Source organism: Vespula vulgaris, chromosome 17 (genome assembly GCF_905475345.1).
Source record: "Vespula vulgaris chromosome 17, iyVesVulg1.1, whole genome shotgun sequence".
NCBI classification, from domain to species: Eukaryota; Metazoa; Arthropoda; class Insecta; order Hymenoptera; family Vespidae; genus Vespula; species Vespula vulgaris.
This window is the reverse complement of record NC_066602.1, coordinates 4,238,814-4,262,478: the sequence shown is the minus strand read 5'-3', so window position 1 is coordinate 4,262,478 and position 23,665 is coordinate 4,238,814. Positions and strand designations below refer to the sequence as shown.

The 23,665-nt window shown below is 32.7% G+C and overlaps 3 protein-coding genes and 1 long non-coding RNA gene across 9 annotated transcripts in view; 1 reads left to right on the top strand and 3 right to left on the bottom strand.

Moving 5' to 3' along the window:
* Positions 1-2,270: 2,270 nt before the first annotated feature.
* LOC127069972 (uncharacterized) lies at positions 2,271-6,547 on the bottom strand. Its single transcript, XR_007783804.1, has 8 exons — positions 6,218-6,547; positions 5,880-6,034; positions 5,013-5,098; positions 4,690-4,840; positions 3,826-3,905; positions 2,924-3,743; positions 2,481-2,519; positions 2,271-2,374 (listed from the first exon to the last, which is right to left on the bottom strand). It is a non-coding gene; the product is annotated as an uncharacterized LOC127069972 (long non-coding RNA).
* Positions 6,548-9,231: 2,684 nt separating this feature from the next.
* Positions 9,232-15,016, bottom strand: LOC127069954 (gem-associated protein 5). Of its 3 annotated transcripts, none has more exons than XM_051007696.1 (16): positions 14,866-15,016; positions 14,110-14,427; positions 13,342-14,027; positions 13,005-13,260; positions 12,695-12,923; positions 12,544-12,628; positions 12,087-12,471; positions 11,656-11,986; positions 11,358-11,591; positions 11,145-11,292; positions 10,784-11,041; positions 10,511-10,721; positions 10,240-10,446; positions 10,084-10,171; positions 9,739-9,999; positions 9,232-9,644 (listed from the first exon to the last, which is right to left on the bottom strand). In XM_051007696.1, exons 2-16 carry the CDS (start codon positions 14,416-14,418, stop codon positions 9,406-9,408), a joined length of 3,927 nt encoding a protein of 1,308 aa, XP_050863653.1. In that variant the 5' UTR covers positions 14,419-14,427; positions 14,866-15,016; the 3' UTR covers positions 9,232-9,405. The 3 variants fall into 3 exon arrangements, with proteins under 3 accessions (XP_050863653.1, XP_050863654.1, XP_050863652.1); XM_051007697.1 differs by having other exon boundaries at positions 9,739-10,171; positions 13,342-13,390; positions 13,574-14,027; XM_051007695.1 differs by having other exon boundaries at positions 9,739-10,171.
* Positions 15,017-16,657: 1,641 nt separating this feature from the next.
* Positions 16,658-20,672, top strand: LOC127069968 (leucine-rich repeat-containing protein 58). Of its 2 annotated transcripts, none has more exons than XM_051007742.1 (5): positions 16,658-16,985; positions 17,647-18,122; positions 18,275-18,491; positions 19,153-19,342; positions 19,509-19,873. In XM_051007742.1, the coding sequence occupies exons 2-5, from the start codon at positions 17,650-17,652 to the stop codon at positions 19,580-19,582; spliced, it is 954 nt and encodes a 317-aa protein (XP_050863699.1). In that variant the 5' UTR covers positions 16,658-16,985; positions 17,647-17,649; the 3' UTR covers positions 19,583-19,873. The 2 variants fall into 2 exon arrangements, with proteins under 2 accessions (XP_050863699.1, XP_050863698.1); XM_051007741.1 differs by lacking the exon at positions 19,509-19,873 and adding an exon at positions 19,880-20,672 and having other exon boundaries at positions 16,662-16,985.
* Positions 20,475-23,665, bottom strand: part of LOC127069964 (glycogen synthase kinase-3 beta) — a 60,484-nt gene continuing 57,293 nt past the window's right edge. For 2 of the 3 annotated variants that reach the window (XM_051007729.1, XM_051007724.1), the window contains exon 9: positions 20,475-23,665. This exon is cut by the window's right edge. Coding sequence is in view for 1 of the 3 variants with exons in the window: in XM_051007725.1 (XP_050863682.1) it covers positions 22,110-22,180 (71 nt within the window). In the remaining 2 variants the exon portion in view is untranslated. The other variant, XM_051007725.1, reaches the window with a different exon arrangement.

Sequence of the window (23,665 nt, the reverse complement as noted above, 5' to 3'; positions counted from 1 at the left end):
ATGTAGAATTAGCTAAACGTTATCGTAAAGGGTAACGTGAAAATAAATAATAATATATGTCAACTATTGCTTATCAGTTGTCGTCCTGTGTCCAATACCATTGCTTATCATAGATAAGTAAAACTGATGACGAAAATTTTGAACTTCATACTTCTTTCTTTCTATCATCGAAAATAATGATTCCTTAGCTGGTTGTTAGATCAAGGAACGCTTCCTTCCACGATTTAAGTAGCGTTCGTACTGTCAAGATGTCAATTCTGTTCGAATGTAACTAAATTCATCTTGCTTATTTTTAAGAAAACTAGCCACGATGTAATGTCAACAATAACGAAAGAAATCACGTCTACATCCTGAAAAAGTAGATATAGAATTAAGTAAACGTTCTCGAAAATATTATAGTGACAATAAATAACTATTTTTTTCAACTAACGCTTACCAGTCGTTGTGTGTCGAACACCATTTATTATTGTAAATAAGTAAAATTGATGACGAAAATCTGGACGTCATACCTCTTCCATTCTATAATTGAAAGTAACGATGACTTAGATGGTTATGTTACGTTAAGGAACGTAGTAAAATATGTTATATTTCGTAATTGAGCGTGATCGATGTTAATAAATTTACCAGCGAAAATTGTTTTCGATATTCTAGCGGTATATAACATAGGAGTGTACGTTAAATAAAATATTCCAATTACCTGCAATCAACGAGAGAAAAAAGCTTGGTCGTAACACGTGCCAATAATTATTCAAAATGGTGGATTCTGAGGCAGCAAGGGAGCTGTGGACCGCCGCACTTGCGCATTACGTCACCTTTGCAATGGCTTCCCCACGTGCTTGTAACATTTCGATCCATTTGTACGAAAATATCGGAATATTAAAAATATGATATAAATTTTTCAATTTAATATCTCTCAAAATAAAGCTCCTAAGCGTGAAAACTATATTTTTAAGGAAAATGTACATAAGCCTGCATGCAATTACATATTTCTCCTAGATCATTACTATATAATATCTTGTAGAATTTCTTCTAAGATCATATCTAAGTAGAACGCAGGTCTGCACTATTAATGGTCGAAAAAAAGAAAAAAAGAAAAAAAAAAGAATGAAATCAAGAAGATCGGTTTTCTGAGAAACCCACAATAAAATAAACTGTTGAATACAAAACGAAATACAGCTGCAGTAAAAGTATGAATAATTCAAAAATATCTTACGGCTAAAGAACTGTCAACCGCATTACAGCAATCAGGAAACGATCCGTCGAATGATACATCCACTCCGTGATTTAAGCAGTATTCGTTCTATCATGTACTATCAACGAAAAGTCTACAATTTTTATTTCGCAGTGATATTCCAAGACGGACGACGACTCGTTAAAATAATGTAGATTAAGCGCGTTCGCGTACATAGATTTTCCCATCGATCGTCCTCGACGTGAGATCAATTAACGACATCTGAAGCAGGTCTAAAAAATAAGGAGGAGAGTAGAATGTCCTCGGTTATTTTATAATGCTGGACGAAGGCAGAGCAACCAGCGTAAATGCACAGAAAATGGTACGAGACAAATCTCGACCATAAACAAGTGCTCGATAAAAAGTGGGTTGCGTCTAGAAAGATTCAACTGCGCGGTGACGACCGTGCACAACTCCTCCCTATCCTGATGATGTCGATTATTAATCACATGACGACGATGAAGGTTGAAAGAATCCATGTAGAATCCACTAATGTAAAATTAAAGAAATAATGTTACATCAACGTTAATCAATTTGAATGAATTCCGAATTATCAACTATTCCACGTATATAAAACGCACTTCCCAAAAAATGTACAATCGAACAAAAAATATACTCTGACGGCAAATTACTAAAAGAAGTTTCGCTGAAAGAACACTGCTTAATCGAAGAATGAATGTATAAACTTAAACGGAAGACGTCTACTTTGTTGAACTCTAGCCAAATCAATCTTGCTTCTTTCTAGGAACATGGGCCACACTGTGTTGTTAACGCTGACGAACAAATTTACAGAATCTACGCCCTGAAAAGGTAAATATAGAATTAACTAAACGTTCCCAAAAAGATTACAGTGACAATAGCAATATTTTTTAACTACTGCGCACCACTCGTCGTCCTGTATCGAATATCACTTCTTATCGTACGTAAGTAAAATTGATAATCCGAACATCGTACCTCTTCCATCCTATAATCGAAAGAACGATGGCTTAGATGATTATGTTAGGTTAAGGAACGCAGTAGAATAAGTTATATTTCGCAATTGAACGTGATCGATGTTAATAAATTCACTTGTGGAAATCGCGTTTTCGACATTCGATCGGTACATAAAATTAGAGCGTACGTTAGATAAAATATTCTAATTACCTCCAAGAAAAAAGCTTGGTCATAACACGTGCCAATCATTATTCAAAATGGTGGATTCTGAGGCAGCAAGGAGGCTGTGGACCGCTGCGCTTGCGCATTACGTCACCTTTGCAATGGCTTCCCCACGTGCTTGTAACATTTCGATCTATTTGTACGAAAATATCGGAACATTAAAAATATGATATACGAATTTAAAAACTATCTAAATTGATATCAGACTACTCCATACTATGAAAATTAATCGTTTCACTTTAATATCTCTCAAAATAAAGCTCCTAAGCGTGAAAACTATATTTTTAAGGAAAATGTACATAAGCCTGCATGCAATTACATATTTCTCCTAGATCATTTCTATACAATATCTTGTAGAATTTCTTCTAAGATCATATCTAAGTAGAGTGCAGGTGTGCACTATTAATGGTTGAAAAAAAGAAAAAAAAAATGAAATTAAGAGATCGGTTTTCTGAAAAACCCACAATAAAATAAACTGTAGAATACGAAACGAAATACAGCTGCAGTAAAAGTATGAATAATTCAAAAATATCTTACGGCTAAAGAACTGTCAACCGCATTACAGCAATCAGGAAACGACCCGTCGAATGATACATCCACTCCGTGATTTAAGCAGTATTCGTTCTATCATGTACTATCAACGAAAAGTCTACAATTTTTATTTCGCAGTGATATTCCAAGACGGACGACGGCTCGTTAAAATAATGTAGATTAAGCGCGTTCGCGTACATAGATTTTCCCATCGATCGTCCTCGACGTGAGATCAATTAACGACATCTGAAGCAGGTCTAAAAAATAAGGAGGAGAGTAGAATGTCCTCGGTTATTTTATAATGCTGGACGAAGGCAGAGCAACCAGCGTAAATGCACAGAAAATGGTACGAGACAAATCTCGACCATAAACAAGTGCTCGATAAAAAGTGGGTTGCGTCTAGAAAGATTCAACTGCGCGGTGACGACCGTGCACAACTCCTCCCTATCCTGATGATGTCGATTATTAATCACATGACGACGATGAAGGTTGAAAGAATCCATGTAGAATCCACTAATGTAAAATTAAAGAAATAATGTTACATCAACGTTAATCAATTTGAATGAATTCCAAATTATCAACTATTCCACGTATATAAAACGCACTTCCCAAAAAATGTACAATCGAACAAAAAATATACTCTGACGGCAAATTACTAAAAGAAGTTTCGCTGAAAGAACACTGCTTAATCGAAGAATGAATGTATAAACTTAAACGGAAGACGTCTACTTTGTTGAACTCTAGCCAAATCAATCTTGCTTCTTTCTAGGAACATGGGCCACACTGTGTTGTTAACGCTGACGAACAAATTTACAGAATCTACGCCCTGAAAAGGTAAATATAGAATTAACTAAACGTTCCCAAAAAGATTACAGTGACAATAGCAATATTTTTTAACTACTGCGCACCACTCGTCGTCCTGTATCGAATATCACTTCTTATCGTACGTAAGTAAAATTGATAATCCGAACATCGTACCTCTTCCATCCTATAATCGAAAGAACGATGGCTTAGATGATTATGTTAGGTTAAGGAACGCAGTAGAATAAGTTATATTTCGCAATTGTGCGTGATCGTTATTAATAAATTCACTCGCGGAAATCGCATTTTTGGTATTCGTCGCTATATAAAATCTGAGTGAACGTTAGATAAAATATTCTAATTAACTAATAATTCTAATTAACGAGAGGACGAAGCTCGAGTGCAACGCTTGGCACGAGACAATTTAGAATGGCGGATTAAGCGGCAGGAAGGAAGCTATGGACCGTCGCGCGTACGCGTTACGTCATCATTCCAATGGCTTCCCCGCGTGTTTGTTGTTTCGATCTATTTGTATGAGAATATCGAAACGTTAAAAATATGATATACGAAATTAAAAACTATCTAAACGGATATCTTGTTACACCAAACTGTAAAAATTATTCGTTTCAATTTGACGCCTGTATAACTAAACGTTCATGTAGAGACTATTGCGACGATAAAAAATAATCTTTTTCAACTAACGCTTACCAGTCGTCGTTGTGTGTCGTACACCATTTATTATTGTAAATAAGTAAAATTGATGAGGAAAATGCGAACGTCGTAGCTCTTCCGTTGTACGATCGTAAATAACGATTGCTTATATGGTTATGTTAGGTTAAGGAACGCGGTACAATTTACGATTCGCAGTTGGGCGCGACCGATGTTAACAAATTTTATCGGAAAAATCGCGTTTTCGGCATTCGATCGGTATATAAAATAATAGTGCACGTTAAATAAAATATTTTAATTACCTGCAATTAACGAGAGGACGAAGCTTGGTTGGGACACGTGCCACGAACTGATTCAGAATGGCGGATTAAGCGGCAACAAGGAAGCTGTATCGTCGAGCATGCGCGTTACGTCAGCTTTGCAATGGCTTCCCCACGTGCTTGTTGTTTCGATCTATTTGTATAGAAATATCAAAACGTTAAAAATATGATATACGAAGTTAAAAACTATCGAAACGGATATCTTGCTACATAAAATTATGAAAATTAATCGTTACGATTTGATAAAATGTTCGAGTAAGGATTACAGCGATAATAAATAAGAACCTTTTTCGACTAATGCTTACCACTCGTCGTCGTGTGTCCAACACCATTTCTCATTGTAAATAAGTAAAATTGAAGACGAAAATCCAGACGTCGTACCTCTCCCATTCTATAATCAAAAGTAACGATGGCTTGTACGGTTGTTAGGTTAAGGAACGCGGTAGAATAAGTTATATTTCGTAGTCGAGCGTGATCGATGTTAATAAATTTACCCGCGGATATCGCTTTTTCGACGTTCGATCGGTATGTAAAATAATGGTACACGTTGAATAAACTATTCTAATTAACTGCAATTAACGAACGGACGAAGCTCTGTTGCGACGCGTACCACGAAACGATTTGGAATGGCGGATTAGGCGGCAGGAAGGAAGCTATGGACCGTCGCGCGTACGCGTTACGTCATCTTTCCAATGGCTTCCCCGCGTGTTCGTTGTTTCGATCTATTTGTATGAGAATATCGAAACGTTAAAAATATGATATACGAAGTTAAAAACTATCTAAACGGATATCTTGTTACACCAAACTGTAAAAATTATTCGTTTCAATTTGACGCCTGTATAACTAAACGTTCATGTAGCGACTATTGCGACGAGAAATAATAATCTTTTTCAACTAACGCTTACCAGTCGTCGTTATATGTCGAACACCATTTATTATTGTAAATAAGTAAAATTGATGACGAAAATCCGAAAGTCGTAGCTCTTCTATTGTATAACCGCAAAGAACGATTGTTTACACGTTTATGTTAGGTTAAGGAAGGTAGGACGATAATTTACAATTCGCAGTTGAGCGCGATCGGTGTTAACAAATTTTATCCGCTCAAATCGTGTTTTCTGCATTCAATCGCTATATAAAATAATGACGCACGTTAAATAAAATATTCTAATTACCTGCAGTCAACGAGAGGACGAAGCTGGCTTGCGACAAACGCCACGAAATAATTCAGAATGGCGGAGTAAGCGGCAGCAAGAAAGATGTGGACCGTCGTACGTACATATTACGTCATCTTTCCAATGGCTTCCCCACGTGCTTGTAAAGTTTCGATCTATTTGTATGAAAATATCGGAACGTTAAAAATATGATATACGAAGTTAAAAACTATCTAAACGGATATCTTGCTATACCGAACTGTGAGAATTAATCATTTCGATTTGACGCCTGTATAACTAAACGTTCACGTAAAGATTGCAACGATAATAAATAACAATGTTTTTCAACCAATGCTTACCAGTCGTCGTTGTCGTGTGTCCAACATCATTTCTCATTGTAAATAAGTAAAATTGATGACGAAAATGCGAACGTCGTAGTTCTTCCATTGTATAATCGAAAATAACGATGGCTTGTATGGTTGTTAGGTTAAGGAACGCAGCAGAATATATTTCGTAGTTGAGCGTGATCGATGTTAATAAATTCACCCGTGGAAATAGCGTTTTCGACGTTCGATCGATATACAAAATTAGAGCGTACGTTGGATAAAATATTCTAATTAACTGCAATTAACGAGAGGACGAAGCTCGGTTGCGACGCGTGCCACGAACTAATTCGGAATGGCGGATTAAGCGGCAGGAAGGAAGCTATGGACCGTCCCGCGTACGCGTTACGTCATCTTTACAATGGCTTCCCCACGTGTCTGTTGTTTCGATCTGTTTGTATAATAATATGGAAACGTTAAAAATATGATATACGAAATTAAAAACTATCTAAACGAATATCTTGCTGCATCAAACTGTGAAAATTAATCATTTCGATTTGATATCTGTAGAAATAAAGCTCGCAAACGTGAAAATATATTTGTAAGGAAAATGTTCGTGCGCCCGCGTACGATTATTTTTCATATAAATGTGTATTATTTTCGATGTTAGTACGAGGAAAGTATTGATTTTGAAGTTTCTGCTTTTAGAAAGAGAGAGTAACCATCCGATTCGTTCAAAGGTCCGTTTTTGTTGACAGTCCATCGCTCGTTGTTTTATGTTGGTTTACGCCAACGATAAATACAGGTATAATTTTTTAACGATTTTGACGAACGAGATCGCTTCAGAGATGAATATTCGAGTGAGAATACGATTCTTCCGAACTTTCGAATACGCGCTTCGTTTTGTTTGAAAAAATCGTGTCAAAAAGTGATGTTTTCTCGACGATAATTCAGGCATAAAAGTAAAGGATAAGGTTAATTTTAAAATTAGATAGCTTACATCGTCGTTATAGCAAAGTCTTATTGCGCGCACGTAAGTTTGTCTGTTTTTGAATACATACAAAGAGGTTCTTCGTAGAAAAAGAAAGATAACATTAGCATGGATAATAGCTTAAAGGTCCTGTACCTATTGTTTCCGGCAAATAACGAAAGAAAAACCGGTCGAGCGTGATAAATTGTTGTTACCACGTGTGTATATATACATCGTATACAATTCGGAGAATTTGGGAAGTCTTGTAGTGAAAAGTATTTGTAAATAAACGAGGGACGATCGGAGAGATCGACTTTGGCACGACTTTCCTCCATTCGTCGTCCTTACAACGCGTTAGTCGCAGTATTCCTTCCTCTCGGCAGCTGTCTGGACGTGCTTTATCTAGACAAGGCATAATTCTAACAACGCTTGCAGCGCGTAAGTATTCCTAGAGTATTTCTCTTAACTTAATTTACGTTAATAATCCGATTGGTACTGGATATAACTTCGTTAGGAATGATAAAGGCTATGCTAATAATGAAACTAAGTTGCAAGAGATATTCGTAGCGCTTTATTACGGTTCTTTAAACTTTTCCCAGAGCTTCGAAATAATAATGTTTTTGTTACTAACGAATCTGGCAACGAATATACACCTGCTGTTTCATATATATGATCGAAAACTATAATATTAAAACATAAAATAATTGTTTGCATATCCATATTCTAGGACGATTTCCTATCTAACAATAAGCTTGATGCGATGTAAAACTGTTTCGTGTATATATCTATATATAATTGTTTTCTCTATCCCTTTGCTAATCTTTTCCAACGCGTACAATTTTTGGAAATCTAAAAAATGTAACATCGTATTAGACAAAATTAATTGCTTTTGTTAAATTATTGTTGAAATTATTAAAATTAAGTGTTCATATAGGGAATAACCTTATACGAAGGTATGCATAGATGAATGTGTTCATGGGTGTGTGTATGAAAATCGAGTGCAATACGAAATGGCATATATGAACTATAATTAATGGCAAATTATTAATAGATGCATCGTTAAAAAGTGAAAGTACCGATACTGTAAAAATAAAACGAAGAAAATAATTCCAAATAGAAAGCACAGAAACCACAGAAGATGCCAATTTTATTTTTGCGGATATTTTTTAAACGAAACGATGCTACGACCTGCATACATTCAAGCACGAAAATTGCGTTTTCTTCGATCGATTAGTGTATAAAATAAGACATTAGTACGTTAGAAAAAATATTTAACCTGTACCACAAAAATATCGCAACCCGTACAATAAAATAACCTTTGTGGACCGTCACGCATGCGCATTATGTCAATGGCATTACCATGCACTGGCTTCCCTACGTACTTGTTATTCTTAAAGTTCTTACGACGAAAATATTAATTTTGAAGTTTTCACATTTAAAAGGACTGTCCGAGTCATTCAAGAGTCGTTTTGCATAGTAGATTCACCTCATTTTTCTGTGGAAACAGTAAAATACTCGCATATATTACTGGTATGCATATATATATTATTGTGTATTAATATTTTGATTTGTGTGGATTCGTAATTCGATTGTTTCTCACATAATTATAAAATATTTTCGATGTTTTATTTTCACAGCAGACTGCTGATTTATTATAAAAAATTTGCATATTACAATATTTTGATTGCTTCTTATTTAATTTTAAGATGTTTTATACTTATTATTGGTATATTATTTTGATTGTTTCTTATTTAATTATAAAATGCTCTTGATGTTTTATGTTTACAGTCGATAGCTGATTTATTATATAAGATCTGCGAATTATTTTGTTTATTTTTTTATTTAATTATGAGGTATTTTAGATGTTTCGTGTTCACAGATAGCCATAATCTTTACGTCATGTAAAAAAATTGCGTAATATATGTAGTGCAAAAAGAAAAACAAATTAGCCGATCTTTAATCTTACGAAAGGTTAAATTACTTCTGTTGCATTTTTGATAATGAGTGTACACACACTGTGTGTATATATATATATAATAAAGGCAAATCAAATCCCAGGATAGAATAGAATAAGAAGATATTAAATTGCATTTATATTGAGGATCCATTTATAAAGTATTACACAAAGTGTTATCGATATACTTGCAACACATAAAAATACACAGACACATACATTTACTTTTCAGATACATTTACAATATACATGTCTTCTTTGAAGTCCAATTTCTATTTTTTCTGTTTTTTGTTTAATTAATTACTTAATAGCTTCTATCCATATTTCATTAAGTTTTGCTGAAAATTTAATTATAACGTTTTCACTAGAAAACTTATCTATTAATTCATTGGCTTTACTATATGCTAAAATAGGACATGGCGCACATATGCGTTCGTTAATAAATCGTTTCTTTTCATTTTTTATGTCATCAAGCTTTTTTAATAAGAGCATATCATCATCTTCACTATTTATATTTTCATCTACCTTCTGTGTTTTACCTATAATACAATACAAAGTAAATTAAAAAATTGTGCATTTCATTATTTATAGATATTGAATAATAACAACAATATTTCATTATATTAATTATACCTAAATTGGAAACTATTTGAGCCTCTAATTTCGTGATTTCGTTGGTTAATGACCAATATCTGACTGTTTCTTTTTCAAGAATGTCTTCAAGTAGTTCTTCTATTAATTGTATTATTTGAATACTTTGATCATTTATAGATAGGTTATTACTATCATCTAAAATCCAATTCAAAAGTCCAATGCACAAATAAGCGCGTAAACTTTTAGATAGAGAACATTTTCGTGCATAAATACTCTTCTCTTCTGTAGGACTTTTGTTATCTAAATTAGTAAGTACTTTAATAAAAGAACTTCCATGATTTACTATATATTTACGATGTAGTATTTCAAATTGAGAAATAATACTTAATGCATTGATCAAATGAGTTAATTGTTTTTCCATTGAATCACAAATCATTGCCATTGCTAATTGGCCACTAACGTTTATCCACAACTGAAACAGAGTATGAATTCAAATTTATTTTAACTTCAACATCACGATTATTTCATGAATATACTTACTGTTGCTTGATTATCAATAAGATTACTGAAGCTATATTGACACAGATCATCGTAATAAGCTTTATATTCTTCACGATGATCTTCAAAAATCTGTAATATACCATCCTCGAGTTCACCCTTTAACCAAGTATAGATTGTACTTTCTTCTATTTTTTTTTCTAATATCTTTTTTAATTCCTTAAACACCTTTACTTGAACTTCTAAATACTGTAAATTTATACTATATGTTATATCACCATAATCAAAAATTCATAAAATGTATGCTCTTTACCTTAATATGTGGAAACTTCAAAATTATATTTTCTGCGAGAGATGTATCTGAATTTTTTAAAGCTTCCATTATGGCCTGTTCTACTAATGATTTGCTTAAAACACTCTCATTAGATAGCAACGCTAGCTTAGCAGCTATTGTCAAACTTTCTACATCTTTTCTACGTGCTAATAAGGAGGCTGCTTCTGAATAAGCTCCTAATTTTACATAACTGAAATTAATAATAATAGACAATTATCGTGTGTAATGAAGTAACAAATTTGTATAGCATACCAATGAGCTGCAGCTTCAAAATGACCTTTTTCAAATTCATAATTTGCCCAATTTTGTAATATTGTTTTTATCATTATGTCATTAGAATCTAATTTAGATTTAGCAAGACAATAGGCTTCTTTAAACATTCGTACATTTTGAAAAACATCTATAGCTTCATAAATCTTATGGATGCAAAGTAAGTATGACACTGCCTTGGTTGGATTTGATTCAAGTATCAATTGATTTGCATATGCTTCACACATTTCACGCCATGTCCTAAAATATGAAAGAATAAGAATAACTTTAATAAAAAATAAATTTAACGAGTAAAATTAAAAATCAGTATTTATTCTTAATTTAATAAATAAACACAACTAACTTCATTGAAAGACTTGGCGAAAGTGAAATTAAAGTATCATTAAGACGTTTTTCTTTAACAGCAATTTCTAAATTTTCTTTAAGATTATCATGCCACATATTAATCTCTGTCACCGCAGTATGATTCCCCTGAGCGGTAAGTACGGATTCTGAAAAGAATGATAATAATTATTACTACATATTTTAATATTTTATGTCTATAATATATACTCACTTTCATTGTTAATAATATCAGAAAGATTTGTATCTTCAGTAAACAAAGAAGGTAATCCAGCATTTTCTTTTAGTTGTTGTTCTGAATTTAAAAAACTTTCTTCCTCTTTAATAAGATATTTAATAGATTTAAGGATAGCAAATTTGTTGTTCATTATTTTTGAGTACGTTGGAAAATATGAACTTTTTTCTGGAGTTTTCTTTTGTATCTCCTTTGCAATAGCCATTGATATCTCTATAATATGAAATATGTTATAATTATTTTATAACTTTAGGTCGCTATAATCTTTATTCAATACCTGTTTTAATTGTTGCAGATTCCGAAGTTTTATTTATTGCTTCTATAACTGTTTCTGAAGTATTTTTATTATCGACATTAACGTCATTTATCGTTGTATTATTATCTTCGTTTATTTTTTGTTTATTCTTTTTCGATTTAGATTTTTTTGAACTAGACTTTTTTTCAGGCAGTAAGACTGACTGAGATGATATTCTCCACAAACGTAATGTAAAATCTGCTGATCCTGTTATTACCAGATCTGGATCTAAGGGACTCCACATACAACAATAAATAGGTCCACAATGATCTGTAAACGTTGCTATCAGTTCTTGTCTTTCGACATTCCATACCTGATACAAAAATAATCAATATAAAATACACTTTACACTTAATTAGTACTCCTGCAATCAAATGGAATACAGACACACACACACACACACACACAAATACCTGTGCTGTACAATCATAACTACTTGAAACTAAGTATCCACTTAAATGTGGACTCCATGCTAAACCAACAATTTTGTTACTATGGCCATTCAATGTTGCAACGATTTTGTTAACAGTTCTTGAAGGTATTCTTTCAGTATCATTTACTTTATCATTTGATCCCGTAAATATATTTGCATCATTTATTTTTTCGAAAAGGTCTGAAAGATCAAGTACAGTTATTGTAGTTGCATTATAGGCAACAGCTATATAATTTCTAAGTGGAGAGTATGTTAAATCCGTTGCGGTACTATCAGGATGCCATATTAAACAATGTACTCCTATATTCATAACACTAACTGAATGACCAAATTCTTTAAGATCGCGATTATAAAATAGGATCGTCCTAAAACAAAATAAAGTTCATAGCTATTGGAAGTATATAAATCTTTTTACTTTCACCTTCAGAAAAATTTACCCATTTTGAAGTCCTACTGCTAAACATGAGAAATCTGGTTTCCATGATACTTCTGTGCATTTTTTCCCAAGTATAAGTGTTGGATCTATAAAAAATAATAAAAATTAATATCACCATAATGAAACAAAATGTATCACAATTATATTTTTACCTTTGTTTGGTTTATCCGCATCATAACATACAAGATCGCCTTCCCCGCAAGAATACAAGGCATGATCTTTAATTCCTGGATATGGTCCCCATTGTAACGTATATACAGTCTTTCTGTGATATTGCCTGTATAGAGTTGGCGCTTTATTACCATTTATATCAAACATGCCAATACGACCTTCCGCAGTTCCATAAGCTATCAAGTTTTCTTTTACTGGATGCCATGCAATCTGAATATTATATTATTACTTTATGATATTTTTAAAGAAATTAATTGTGATCATATAATACAATGTATAAAAGAAACTTACAGATCTTATATTGCCTTTTATTTTTTGCCATAACACAGTAATGTCAAAAGAAGTTTCATGTGCTTCAGATAAATTCCAGATACGTAACATTGTATCACCTACGCCAAACGCGATTCGTGAAGTATCCACAGGACAAGGAGCTACGCAATAGATAAATCCACCTTGAGTAGGAATATTATACTCTATTTCATGATCGTCTTTTTTTATATTACAACAAATAATCTGACGATCTTGAGCTAATGTCCACACTGTAATTCTGAACATTTTACATAAATTTATTTTTACTATCAAATCTATTTATAATCATAATCTACTTATAACCATATTCTTTACTGACCTGTTTTTTATTCTCCAACTATCATTAATAGTTTCATAAACGTATGGTACTATAACAATAGAAAATAATGTTCTATTGTGACAAGCATGAACCACCTTACAAAGAGGTTTATTTTTATTTAGTGTTTTCAAATCCCAAGCAAGAAGTTCTCCCCAAAATGAACTAGTAAGTAAAAGTTTCGGTTCTGCCCAACAAACAGAAATCCAGTTACCAGTGGATACATTTGACTTACTTCGATGTTGACGAGAGTCAAGTGGTGCATTTGGAAGAGTAATCTCCAATTGGTATCTACCATCTCCACCAGCTCTCCATAAAAATATAGATTTATCTTTTGCACCAGAAGCCAAGAGCAAATCTCTACTATTTTCATTATTTAGAATATTATGTTCTACGGGGCACCAAGATAGACTAGATATTTCTGTATCATGGCCTCTTAATTTATATCGTATAGAACCTGTTCCATGCGTATCGACAATATAAACCAACCCAGCTTTAGAACCTATGGCTACAAGATTACAGTCATGTGGACACACAGATAGACAAGTTGCTGTCAATTTTCCTAGCGAAATTGGATAACAAGTATTGAAAGATACGTTCCAAGATATCAGTAAACCATCTGTACTAATACAATATATTATATTAGGATCTTTAAAGCACCAGTCAACTCCTATAACATTTTGTTTTGTCTAAAAAATCGAAAGTATATATTATTTATATAAGCATAGTAACGATAATTAAAGTTTATATTACAAACATTGAGTCACATACATCTTGATATGAGTAAGCCATAATTGTAGAGAGATTATCTAAGTTCCATATTCTCACTGTAAATTCATCACCACCAGAAACTAGTAGATTTTTATCTTCTTGTCCATACTCGGGCGAAAAAGCTAACGAAGTAACTCTATCTATATGAGCATCTTTAATGATAGAGTAATTCAATATTTTGTTTTCTTGTTGACGCTTTGCAATTATAATAGCATTTCTAGCACCCCATGCGATAGTTCCATCTTTGGAACATGTAAAAATACTGTTCAAGTACCAATTGGGAGAAGGTGGTAAAGTTACTTCGTTCATTTCCTATAGCTGAAATTGGATTAAAATTTTATTAATTGATTATTTAAATATCTAAAATGTCATAATATATTTGTATATACATTGTTACTTTATAAATTTTATGTTTTTATTTTAAATATTATGTCATAATTTTATTTTATATATATATATATATATATCTTTTTTTCTAAGAAATTCATCAAATGTGTAATATCCAAACATGATTATTTACAATTGATAAAAAAGAACTATATTTTATATCACAATTTTACAACTAATTATAACTACATTCTATAATTAGAATTTTATTCTTTTTTTTTATATATGTATTTTTATGATAAAATAAAACTCGTATTTCAAATTAACGCAACCTTAGACATTAGGCGGTTTTTTCTTTGTAAAATAAATTTCTCTTTACTATTTATTGTGCAACTGAATGATAATAATCACAATTTCTTAGATACATACCTGTTATTATATACTGTAGTCTAGTTTTCAGTGAATTTGACACAAGGTGCAACAATGACAATAAACTTTATTACGCTCTTTCTCTCTAGAATTCACATGTGGATCATGTGCGCTCGATGACAAACCAAACAGAGAAGGATCGCGCGTGTTTTTGTATCTATAGTCTCTATCTAGGGAAATTTCCTGTCGCACATTAAGCGCCCTCTCTTTTAGATGCTTGTGTAATATTAGTGATTTCTTAAAAATCTAGGCGATATGTAGGAGACCATAAATCAAGTAGAGTTAGGTATTTTAATATTCTTTGTTGTATTTTTTCATTTCACGATGTAGTGCTTTTTTACAATTACAAAAATACTTAAATCTTAGCTATACTTAACATTTACACAACGAAAAGAAAAAAAACCTTATTATAATATTTTGATTATCAGAAAAATTTTATCAACATAGTTATATAAGAATAATCGAATTTTTCAATTTACTTGCTCAATTTGCTCAGGATACGTCAATGCCATGCGGAATAGAGTACACAGAAAAGTTAAAGCTATATATATTGTACTTTATATTATCCTTTACACACACACACACATGTAGTATTTTTTCATATGAAACTAAGTTTAATCGATTATATTGTATATCACAATTGTTAATTGTTAAAATGTTGTGCCTTTTCGAATTACTTTGCTTACTTGATTTTTCACGTTTATTAGCGTGTCGTACAAATAGAAGTTATATAGATATTGAAAAATTATAACGGGTCGTTAAAAATTCAATAAATTATCTTTATTGTTAGTAGCTTTAATCGTAAGACCAAAGTCTAATATTCGAAATCATCTCTACTATTAAGCGAGATCGTTTGCTTGCTCGGATAATTAAATCATTAAATATAACCTAAACTAGAGGTTAACAATCTTCTTCTCTGTCACGAGATGCACGATCGGCCATCGTTGCCGTTTTAAATAAATACATGACGTCCATTATTCCCCACACTACGTCACATGGGTCACGTGAGATAAATTATACGTTATAATACGTCGTTGAGTTTCTAACCTAATCTAAGCCTAAATGTCTTCGTACATATATGTGAGGAGGTACGATGTAAGAGACGTAACCGTAATACATAATGCCATTACATACACACGACTTTATAAACCATAAGCTTCGACCACCACGAAGTTATCATCGAAGAAATTGCGCAAAAATATCATTTTTATGTCCAATAATACTTGCGGATAAGCAACAAATGAGAAATACGTAATTTTACCGTTAAAACAACATTTCTTATTTTTCGAGCGAACGAAAATCACAGTTACAAAGCGAAAAGAGATATACTTTGGAAGAAAAAAAAAAAAAAACAGAAAAATAAACAGAAAAAATGTAAATATTTGAAAACAATGTAGCAAGCATTCCTTCACAGTTCGTTGATATGGCCATTCGACGAATTCAGAGAAAAGAGAAATAATGAGAAATGATTGATCCGTATATACAGATTAAGATCTTAAACGAAGTTTCTTTCTTAATATTTTTCTTAAAAGAAAAAAAAAAAAAAAAAATAGGATCATAAAATAGGATACGAATAAAAAAGTACATCCGTGTACAACACAGTGCAACAGCTAGTGACTCTGTCCATATATACGTGAGTGCATCTCGTCGATAGGCACCGATAAACAGAGAGAGAAAGAGAAAGAGAAAGAGAGAGAGAGAGAGAGGGGGGGAAGTGAGAGGGAGAGAGAGAGAGAGAGAGAGAGAGAGAACTTATAAAGCAAACTGATAAAGGCAGCTATCGTTCAGTCTCGATCCGCGCGTTCTCGGTCATTGCTGTTAGAATAATCATGTGTTTCTTTAAAACGTTTCATCTATTGCTAATATAAAAAAAATTTACAGCAAAAATTTTTGAATTCGACGGAGAGAGTTTATGCCGTGCTAAGAAAATATTATCAGACCGAGTCTGAACGATTACGGACGAACGAGTAGATTGACTAAAAGAAAGAAAAAAAGAATAGAATAAAAAAATAAAAAATAAAACAAAAAAAGAACAGAAAACAGGAGAGAGCTTAAGCAAACGATATAAACGAGTAAAAGATATTTCATTAGAAGCGAAAGCGAAGACCGTCATTTCTCAGGTGAGTCGTTTCTGATTGACTAGCATCGTATACATCCCCCCTCCCATCGTATCTCTCTCGACGCCGCCTTTGCCACCACCATTTTTTGGCGCAAAATTTAAAAATAATCTCGCGAATCTGGAGAACACGAGGAACTCCTATCGAATTAAAAGTAGTATTCCATCATATGTATTTTTAATCGGAGATGCGTATTTTATTTCTTGTTTTCTTGCGATAGTAAATCGATCAGCATCAGCATGACTCCGCTAAAATCCGATCGTTTAATTTTCTTTCTCACTTTTTCTATCTCTTTCTCTCTCGTTTCTTTTTCTTTTTTTTACAACGAATCTCGATCTAGCATATATATATATATATATATATATATATATATATATATATATATATATATTACCACAAAAAGAGGAGAAAAAAGTGGCGAGCTACGCGCCTGATCGAGGCTATGTAATATTTGTGACGATATTGCTTTTCATTTACCCGTTTGACTTTATCAGAAATCAACGTTCTTCTTCTTCTCCTTCTCCTTCTTTATATGTATCTCTATTATTTTTTTCATCGCTTATCGGCTCGGCGTGCAATAAGTCGATTTATGTAATTCTCTTCGCATACTTTTGTGGAACGATAATTGGAGAAATTGTTATTTTTCTTTCTTTCTTTCTTTTAGACCATGGAGAATTACACGTCGGATTCGAGTGATTCCGATGCGAATACAAGAACATTGGATCTATCATACCTGATGTTAGACTCACATATATTGGACGAACATTTTGTTACGGTAAAATGTCCTGAACACGTGGACACCATTTTGGTCCATCAAAATCGTATAAATGATCTTCCACCGAGCATTATCCGATTCACAAATTTGAATTCTTTGGACATATCGAATTGCGGATTGAATCGACTTCCGGATTTCCTTGGTGATTGTCCATTGACCTGTTTAATCGCAAAACATAATAATATTTCGAACGATTCCTTGCCAAAGAGCTTTGAGAATTTACCGGGTCTACGTGAGCTCAATTTAAGTGGGAATAGACTACGAGAATTTCCTGAACAAATACTCGATCTAAACGGTCTCAAGTATCTCTATCTCGGTGGTAATCATATTACCGAGATCAACAAGGATCTATGGAAGTTGCAACGGTATCTTCTTACATCATTTTTTTTTTTAAGAAGGAAACAACGAATTAAGAAAAAAGAAAAGAATAAAAATGAAAATAAAGGAAATACGCGTATATTGGATGCTTCGATCCAAGTTAAAATAGTAATTTTTTTCTTCTTTTTTTTTTTAATAGATTGCAGGTACTTTCGATGGGAGGTAACAGATTGACCGAAGTTCCTTCAACATTAGGTCAATTAAAATCATTACAAGCGTTGATACTGTGCGACAATATGCTGGAGAGCTTGCCGAGTTCAATAGCGAATCTAACGAATCTCAAATCGCTTTTACTTCACAAGAATAGATTGAAGACACTGCCAACGGAAATTATTACGTTGAGATGTTTGACAGAGGTTTCATTTAAATTTAATTTATATTCATGTACAGAGTAAGTTCTATTTCGAATTAAAAACCTTTTGGATTGGAACATTTGAAAAAAAAAAGAATGTGATATATGGAGATTTTTGTTTTTCGGTTCATTAGCTAGAAATACCAAGATCATTCTTTCGTTCGTTCGTTCGTTTTTCTTTTTGATTTAATAGAACGATATCGTTTATGTTATCATATTATTATAATAATTGATAAGAAAAGAAAAGAAAAGAAAAGAAATTTGATGGAAAGAAACTTTCTATCGACTTTGAAATATACTTGAACGAAAAGAAATAACGTTTCTAACGACGCAATTTTGTTCTCTACTATTTTTTCCTATGTTATATCACTCGATCCAAGAGAGAAATAATCAGGTTTTTCGTTTTAAATGGAACACTCTGTATTCTCTATCAATCTCTCTCTCTTTTTAAAACTAACGTCGCTCGGACTATAACGTGCGTTCTTATCGCATGGTTTATTATCTTTAGTAATAAATACCTTATATACAGCTAATGTACGTACGTACATATGTATACATAAATAAATATGTATGTACATGCGTATAGATAGATTGAAACAAGTGTATTCTCTCTCTCTCTCTCTCTCTCTCTCTCTCTCTCTCTCTCTCTCTCTCTCATATTTCAGCTTTCTCTAAGAGACAATCCTCTCGTGGTTAGATTCGTATCGGACATGACGCACAATCCCCCATCGTTATTGGAACTGGCCGCACGGGTTATTAAAACGAACAATATGCAATACGACGAGGAACACATTCCTAGAAATCTCGTGGAATATTTGAACAGTGGACACCGTTGTGTCAACCCCAAGTGTAAAGGTCAGGGAGTATTCTTTCTCGATGTTTGTCATATTACAAAGATTACATATGCTCTTTCGCCATATGCTATCATATTATGTTATATTTATACAGAGATGTGTAATTTCATCTAATTAGAATATGCATGAAATATCTTCATATACCGGTGCTTTTTTTTTTATAATAGGAGAAAAAGAAAAGAAAAAAAGAAAAAGAATAAACGTCGAACGAAGAAAGAAATTGTTTGATTTCAAAGATTAATAAAAATATATCGGTCCATTTAGAAAAAAAAATCCGATGACCTCGAAGACTCGAAGATTCATTACCTTCATAAAAATTTTGTGTTTTTAGTTTCAAAAAACAGCCAAGATATTTTAGATGTAAATGTTAGGCGACTCACCTTGTATATCTATCTCTTTCCGTCTCTTTCGTACATACAAGTACACATACAATTACGTTATTCTCTCCCTCTCCCTCTCTCTCTCTCTCTCTTTTTCTCTCTATCCTAATCTTTTCTTTATCCAAATATATTTCATTATCTATGCTCTTTTAATACAGGTGTATTTTTCAACAATCGTGTCGAACACGTTAAGTTCGTCGATTTTTGTGGAAAGTATCGTTTGCCATTGCTTCAATACCTCTGTAGCAGTAAATGTATCGGACCTCGTGATAGTGAAGAGGAAGTTGTCAGCGGAGCGATGATAAGGAAGGTACTCCTTGGCTGATGACCATGAAAATAGTTCTGGTACAGCATCTCTGGCACTTACATTTTTCGTACAATCTATTTGTGTCTTACTGTGGGAAAGGACTGTGAAAAAGTACCTATCAATGGTGAACATATAGAAAAGCTAATAAGCAGGTGTGTTTTTTTTACAATGTTAATAATAGGTTCAAATACGACAAGATGGCGCGCGCGCGTGCACGCGTGCGCGTGTGTGTGTAAATTAAGAAAAATTACCGACCTATCTGATCTTTTGTTTTTTTTTCTTGTTACTTTTTTTCGGACGAGGTAATATCGGTGCAAAGTATCTCAACTATGTGTCTATATGCGTGTGTGCGTGCAACCGTTATTGATCTACATCATAAACGAGGGTGTTAATAATAATTATCATTCGTACGCTTTTGCAACGACACGTTTGAAGTAAATAGCATCTTTGTCAACATTATTGTTAATATTTTATTGTTAAATAAACCACAAAAAATGTACAATAATAATAGTATTATATAGAGCCTTCGTTAACGGAGGCGATCGATTCTCGCTTAAACACATTCAGCAATATGCTACAAGTATGATATCGACTATATAATCATTGTAAAACTAAAAACAGATAATTAAACGGAGCGAAACGAACGGTAGGTATTTTTTTTTTATTTATAGTTATTTATATTTATAGAACATCGGTAATTATAATAATCGCCATAATTGTAAACATAGTAATCGTAATAAGAGTTTACTACTTTTATTTACGCATAGTGTAATCATCATAGAATTACCTATACATACATATATATATTTATATATATATATATATATATATATATATATATATATATATATATGCACTTTTGTATTTATATAATACATACATATATATGTATGTACATTCTTCAGGCTTCTCTCGTACCACGTGCTTCTGCCAAAACAACGTTGCCCTGAAGACATATCTCCTTCCCCCTGTACTCTTTTCTCATTTTTTTCATTTTTTTCCCTTTCTTTCTCTCCCTTTCTATCAGTCGCATACACACACGCACGCACGCGCGCGCTCACTCGAACACACACGCACATACACGCACACACACACAATCATCTACTCGTACTGTTACCACTTTTACACGTCTGAGAGACGTTCTTTAACACGCTTCTCTAGCAAACACGTAATTATAGCCAAAATAATCGGCCCCATTCATTTTCTCTCTTCAATTTCGCCCTTTTCCTCCTCTCCCTTTAACCCGTCAACCTCCCCGCCCCCTCATCTTCTACTTTTCCGATCGTCGATATTTATCGATGATTATTCCTTTCCTTTTTTTGTTATTTTTAATTAGCGCGCGTATATCTCATAGGCGTGTGTACATGTGCGTGTGCGTGCGCGCGTGTGTGTGTATGTGTGTGTCTTTCTATCTGTATGTCTGCATGTATCCATATAATGTTTTTTTATTTTTTTTTCATGGTAGTAACTAGCACTACTCTTTTTTGTTACATATTTTTTATTTATTTATTTAGTTATTCTTGTTTGCTGTTGTTGTTGTTGTATCTTTATTATTATTATTATTTTCGATTGCGTAGTAAATATTCTTTTTTGTTTTTTTGTTTTTTGTATTTTTTTAATTATTATTATTATTTTACGTGTCTCTATGTATATTAAACAATTTTTCCCTAATATCGTACATTCACGAGTAACATTAAAGACTCCGTACTCGGCCAAATATCAATGATATTCATCATGTTATCACGATCGTCACGATCGTTATCATTATTATAATTTTCATCATTATCATTATCATCATCATCATCATCATCATCACCACCACCACCACCACCACCACCATCATCATCATCATCCTCATCATCAACATCATCATTATCATCCTCATCATCATCATCCTCATCATCGTTATCATCATTATCATCCTCATCATCATCTTCATCATCATCATCACTATCATCATCATCATCATCTTCGTCATCATCACCATCGTCTAATTCATTTTGTCGCCGTGAGAAGAGATCCATCGAAAAATTCGCTTTTTTTTTTCGTTTTTTTTTTCTTATTCTTTCTCTCTTTTCTTTTTACTCGCCGTCCACCACCTGCTGCTCCTGATCCTCTTCTTCCTTCGCCTCCTTGACGTCCTTCTCCTCCTCTAGAATACGATATTATGCATTGTAAACAGAGAGCGACCGTCGAGGATTTTTTTTTATAATATATTAGAAATATTATTTGAAAAACGTTGCTTATTTCTCTTTCCTCCTATTTTATCTCTTTCATTCTCTCACTTTCTCTTCCTCTCTCTCCCTCTCTCTCTCTCTCTCTCTCTCTCCCCCTTTCTTCCTCTATTCCTTTTTTTATCTTGTTTATCTCCTGTTTTTCGTACATTATAGTTTACTTTACTTCATGATATATTATAGCACATCACAATCCAAAGAGTGAAGAGAAAAAAGCAACGAAGGGGAAGGGGTACACACAATGTCGTGCAGAATAAACGCGTTATTGTTTCAAGGATTGAAAAACAAACAAAAAAAGAAAAAATAATAATAATAATGTCATTTTTGTTTTTAGTTTTGTTTCTGTTTGTTTGTTTTTCTCTATTTTTTTTTCGTTTATAACTTTTTTTTTCGTTACTACAATTGTGGTTTTCCTTCTGTTATTACCAAAGCTAAAAGGATGAACCAACAGCAAGGATTCATTGAGTTACATAATTAAATCATAGAAATTTTTTTATCTAGATTAAAAGATAAAACAAACAAATAACCATATTTTCCGATCGACTCTCTTTTTGTTTCTAATTCTCTCTCTCTCTCTCTCTCTCTCTCTCTCTCTCTCTCTTTAATCTACTAACTCGTTAAAAAGACCTTTGCGAATATTCGAAGGAATATAATCTTCACGCGCCCGCGACATCTTTGAAAAATCCTTTTTCAAGCGTTCCAAAGAAGAGGATATACTTCTGAAGAGGGTGTCCTGATAAATTTTCGCGCATCTTTTCTTTTTTTTTCTTTTCAAGCAATTCGACGTCGCATTACGCATCATCCGCATCTGCGAAACAGCAGATGTTTTAAAGGATATAAAACTATCGTCGTCGAGAGAAAAAGCAACACGGTGAGAAAAATGGACGCGCGCGATACTTAAAAGCGAGAGGTGTAAAATTTTTTAAATTCGTTAGTTATTTTTTTATTCGTCTACTCCTTCTGTTTCTTGTTCTTCTTTTTTTTATTTCTTTTTCGACGAAACGTTATGCAATATATGCCATAAAATTTTTCGAATGATACTTATGCAATAACAACGCAAAAAAATAATATCACTGTTCTTATTATCGTTAATCTTAATAACTACATTACTATATGATTATTTATTATTATTATTGTTATTATTATTATTATTATTATTATTATTTATTATTATTAGTATTATTATTGTTATTGTTGTTATTATTATTATTACTATTATTATTATCATTAATAATAATATTATTCTTATTACTCTTGTTATTATTACCATCTTCATTATCATCATTTATTTACAGAAAGACCAACAAGACAGATAGTCTAATATTAAGTATACGGTATTCACTTATTAAGATTACACGAGATAAAAATGATAGTTAACGTTTTGTGCAAATTTCTTTTTTAGA

Coding starts and splice junctions, on each gene's coding strand:
- LOC127069954 (XM_051007695.1), bottom strand. CDS start 14,418: ATGAACGAAGTAACTTTACCACCTTCTCCCAATTGGTACTTGAACAGT. Junction 12,924..13,004: donor TAAAAGGCAATATAAGATCT/GTAAGTTTCTTT, acceptor TATAATATTCAG/ATTGCATGGCATCCAGTAAA. Junction 11,592..11,655: donor ATCTGCAACAATTAAAACAG/GTATTGAATAAA, acceptor TTCATATTATAG/AGATATCAATGGCTATTGCA.
- LOC127069968 (XM_051007741.1), top strand. CDS start 17,650: ATGGAGAATTACACGTCGGATTCGAGTGATTCCGATGCGAATACAAGA. Junction 18,123..18,274: donor GATCTATGGAAGTTGCAACG/GTATCTTCTTAC, acceptor TTTTTTTAATAG/ATTGCAGGTACTTTCGATGG. Junction 18,492..19,152: donor CGTTGAGATGTTTGACAGAG/GTTTCATTTAAA, acceptor CTCATATTTCAG/CTTTCTCTAAGAGACAATCC.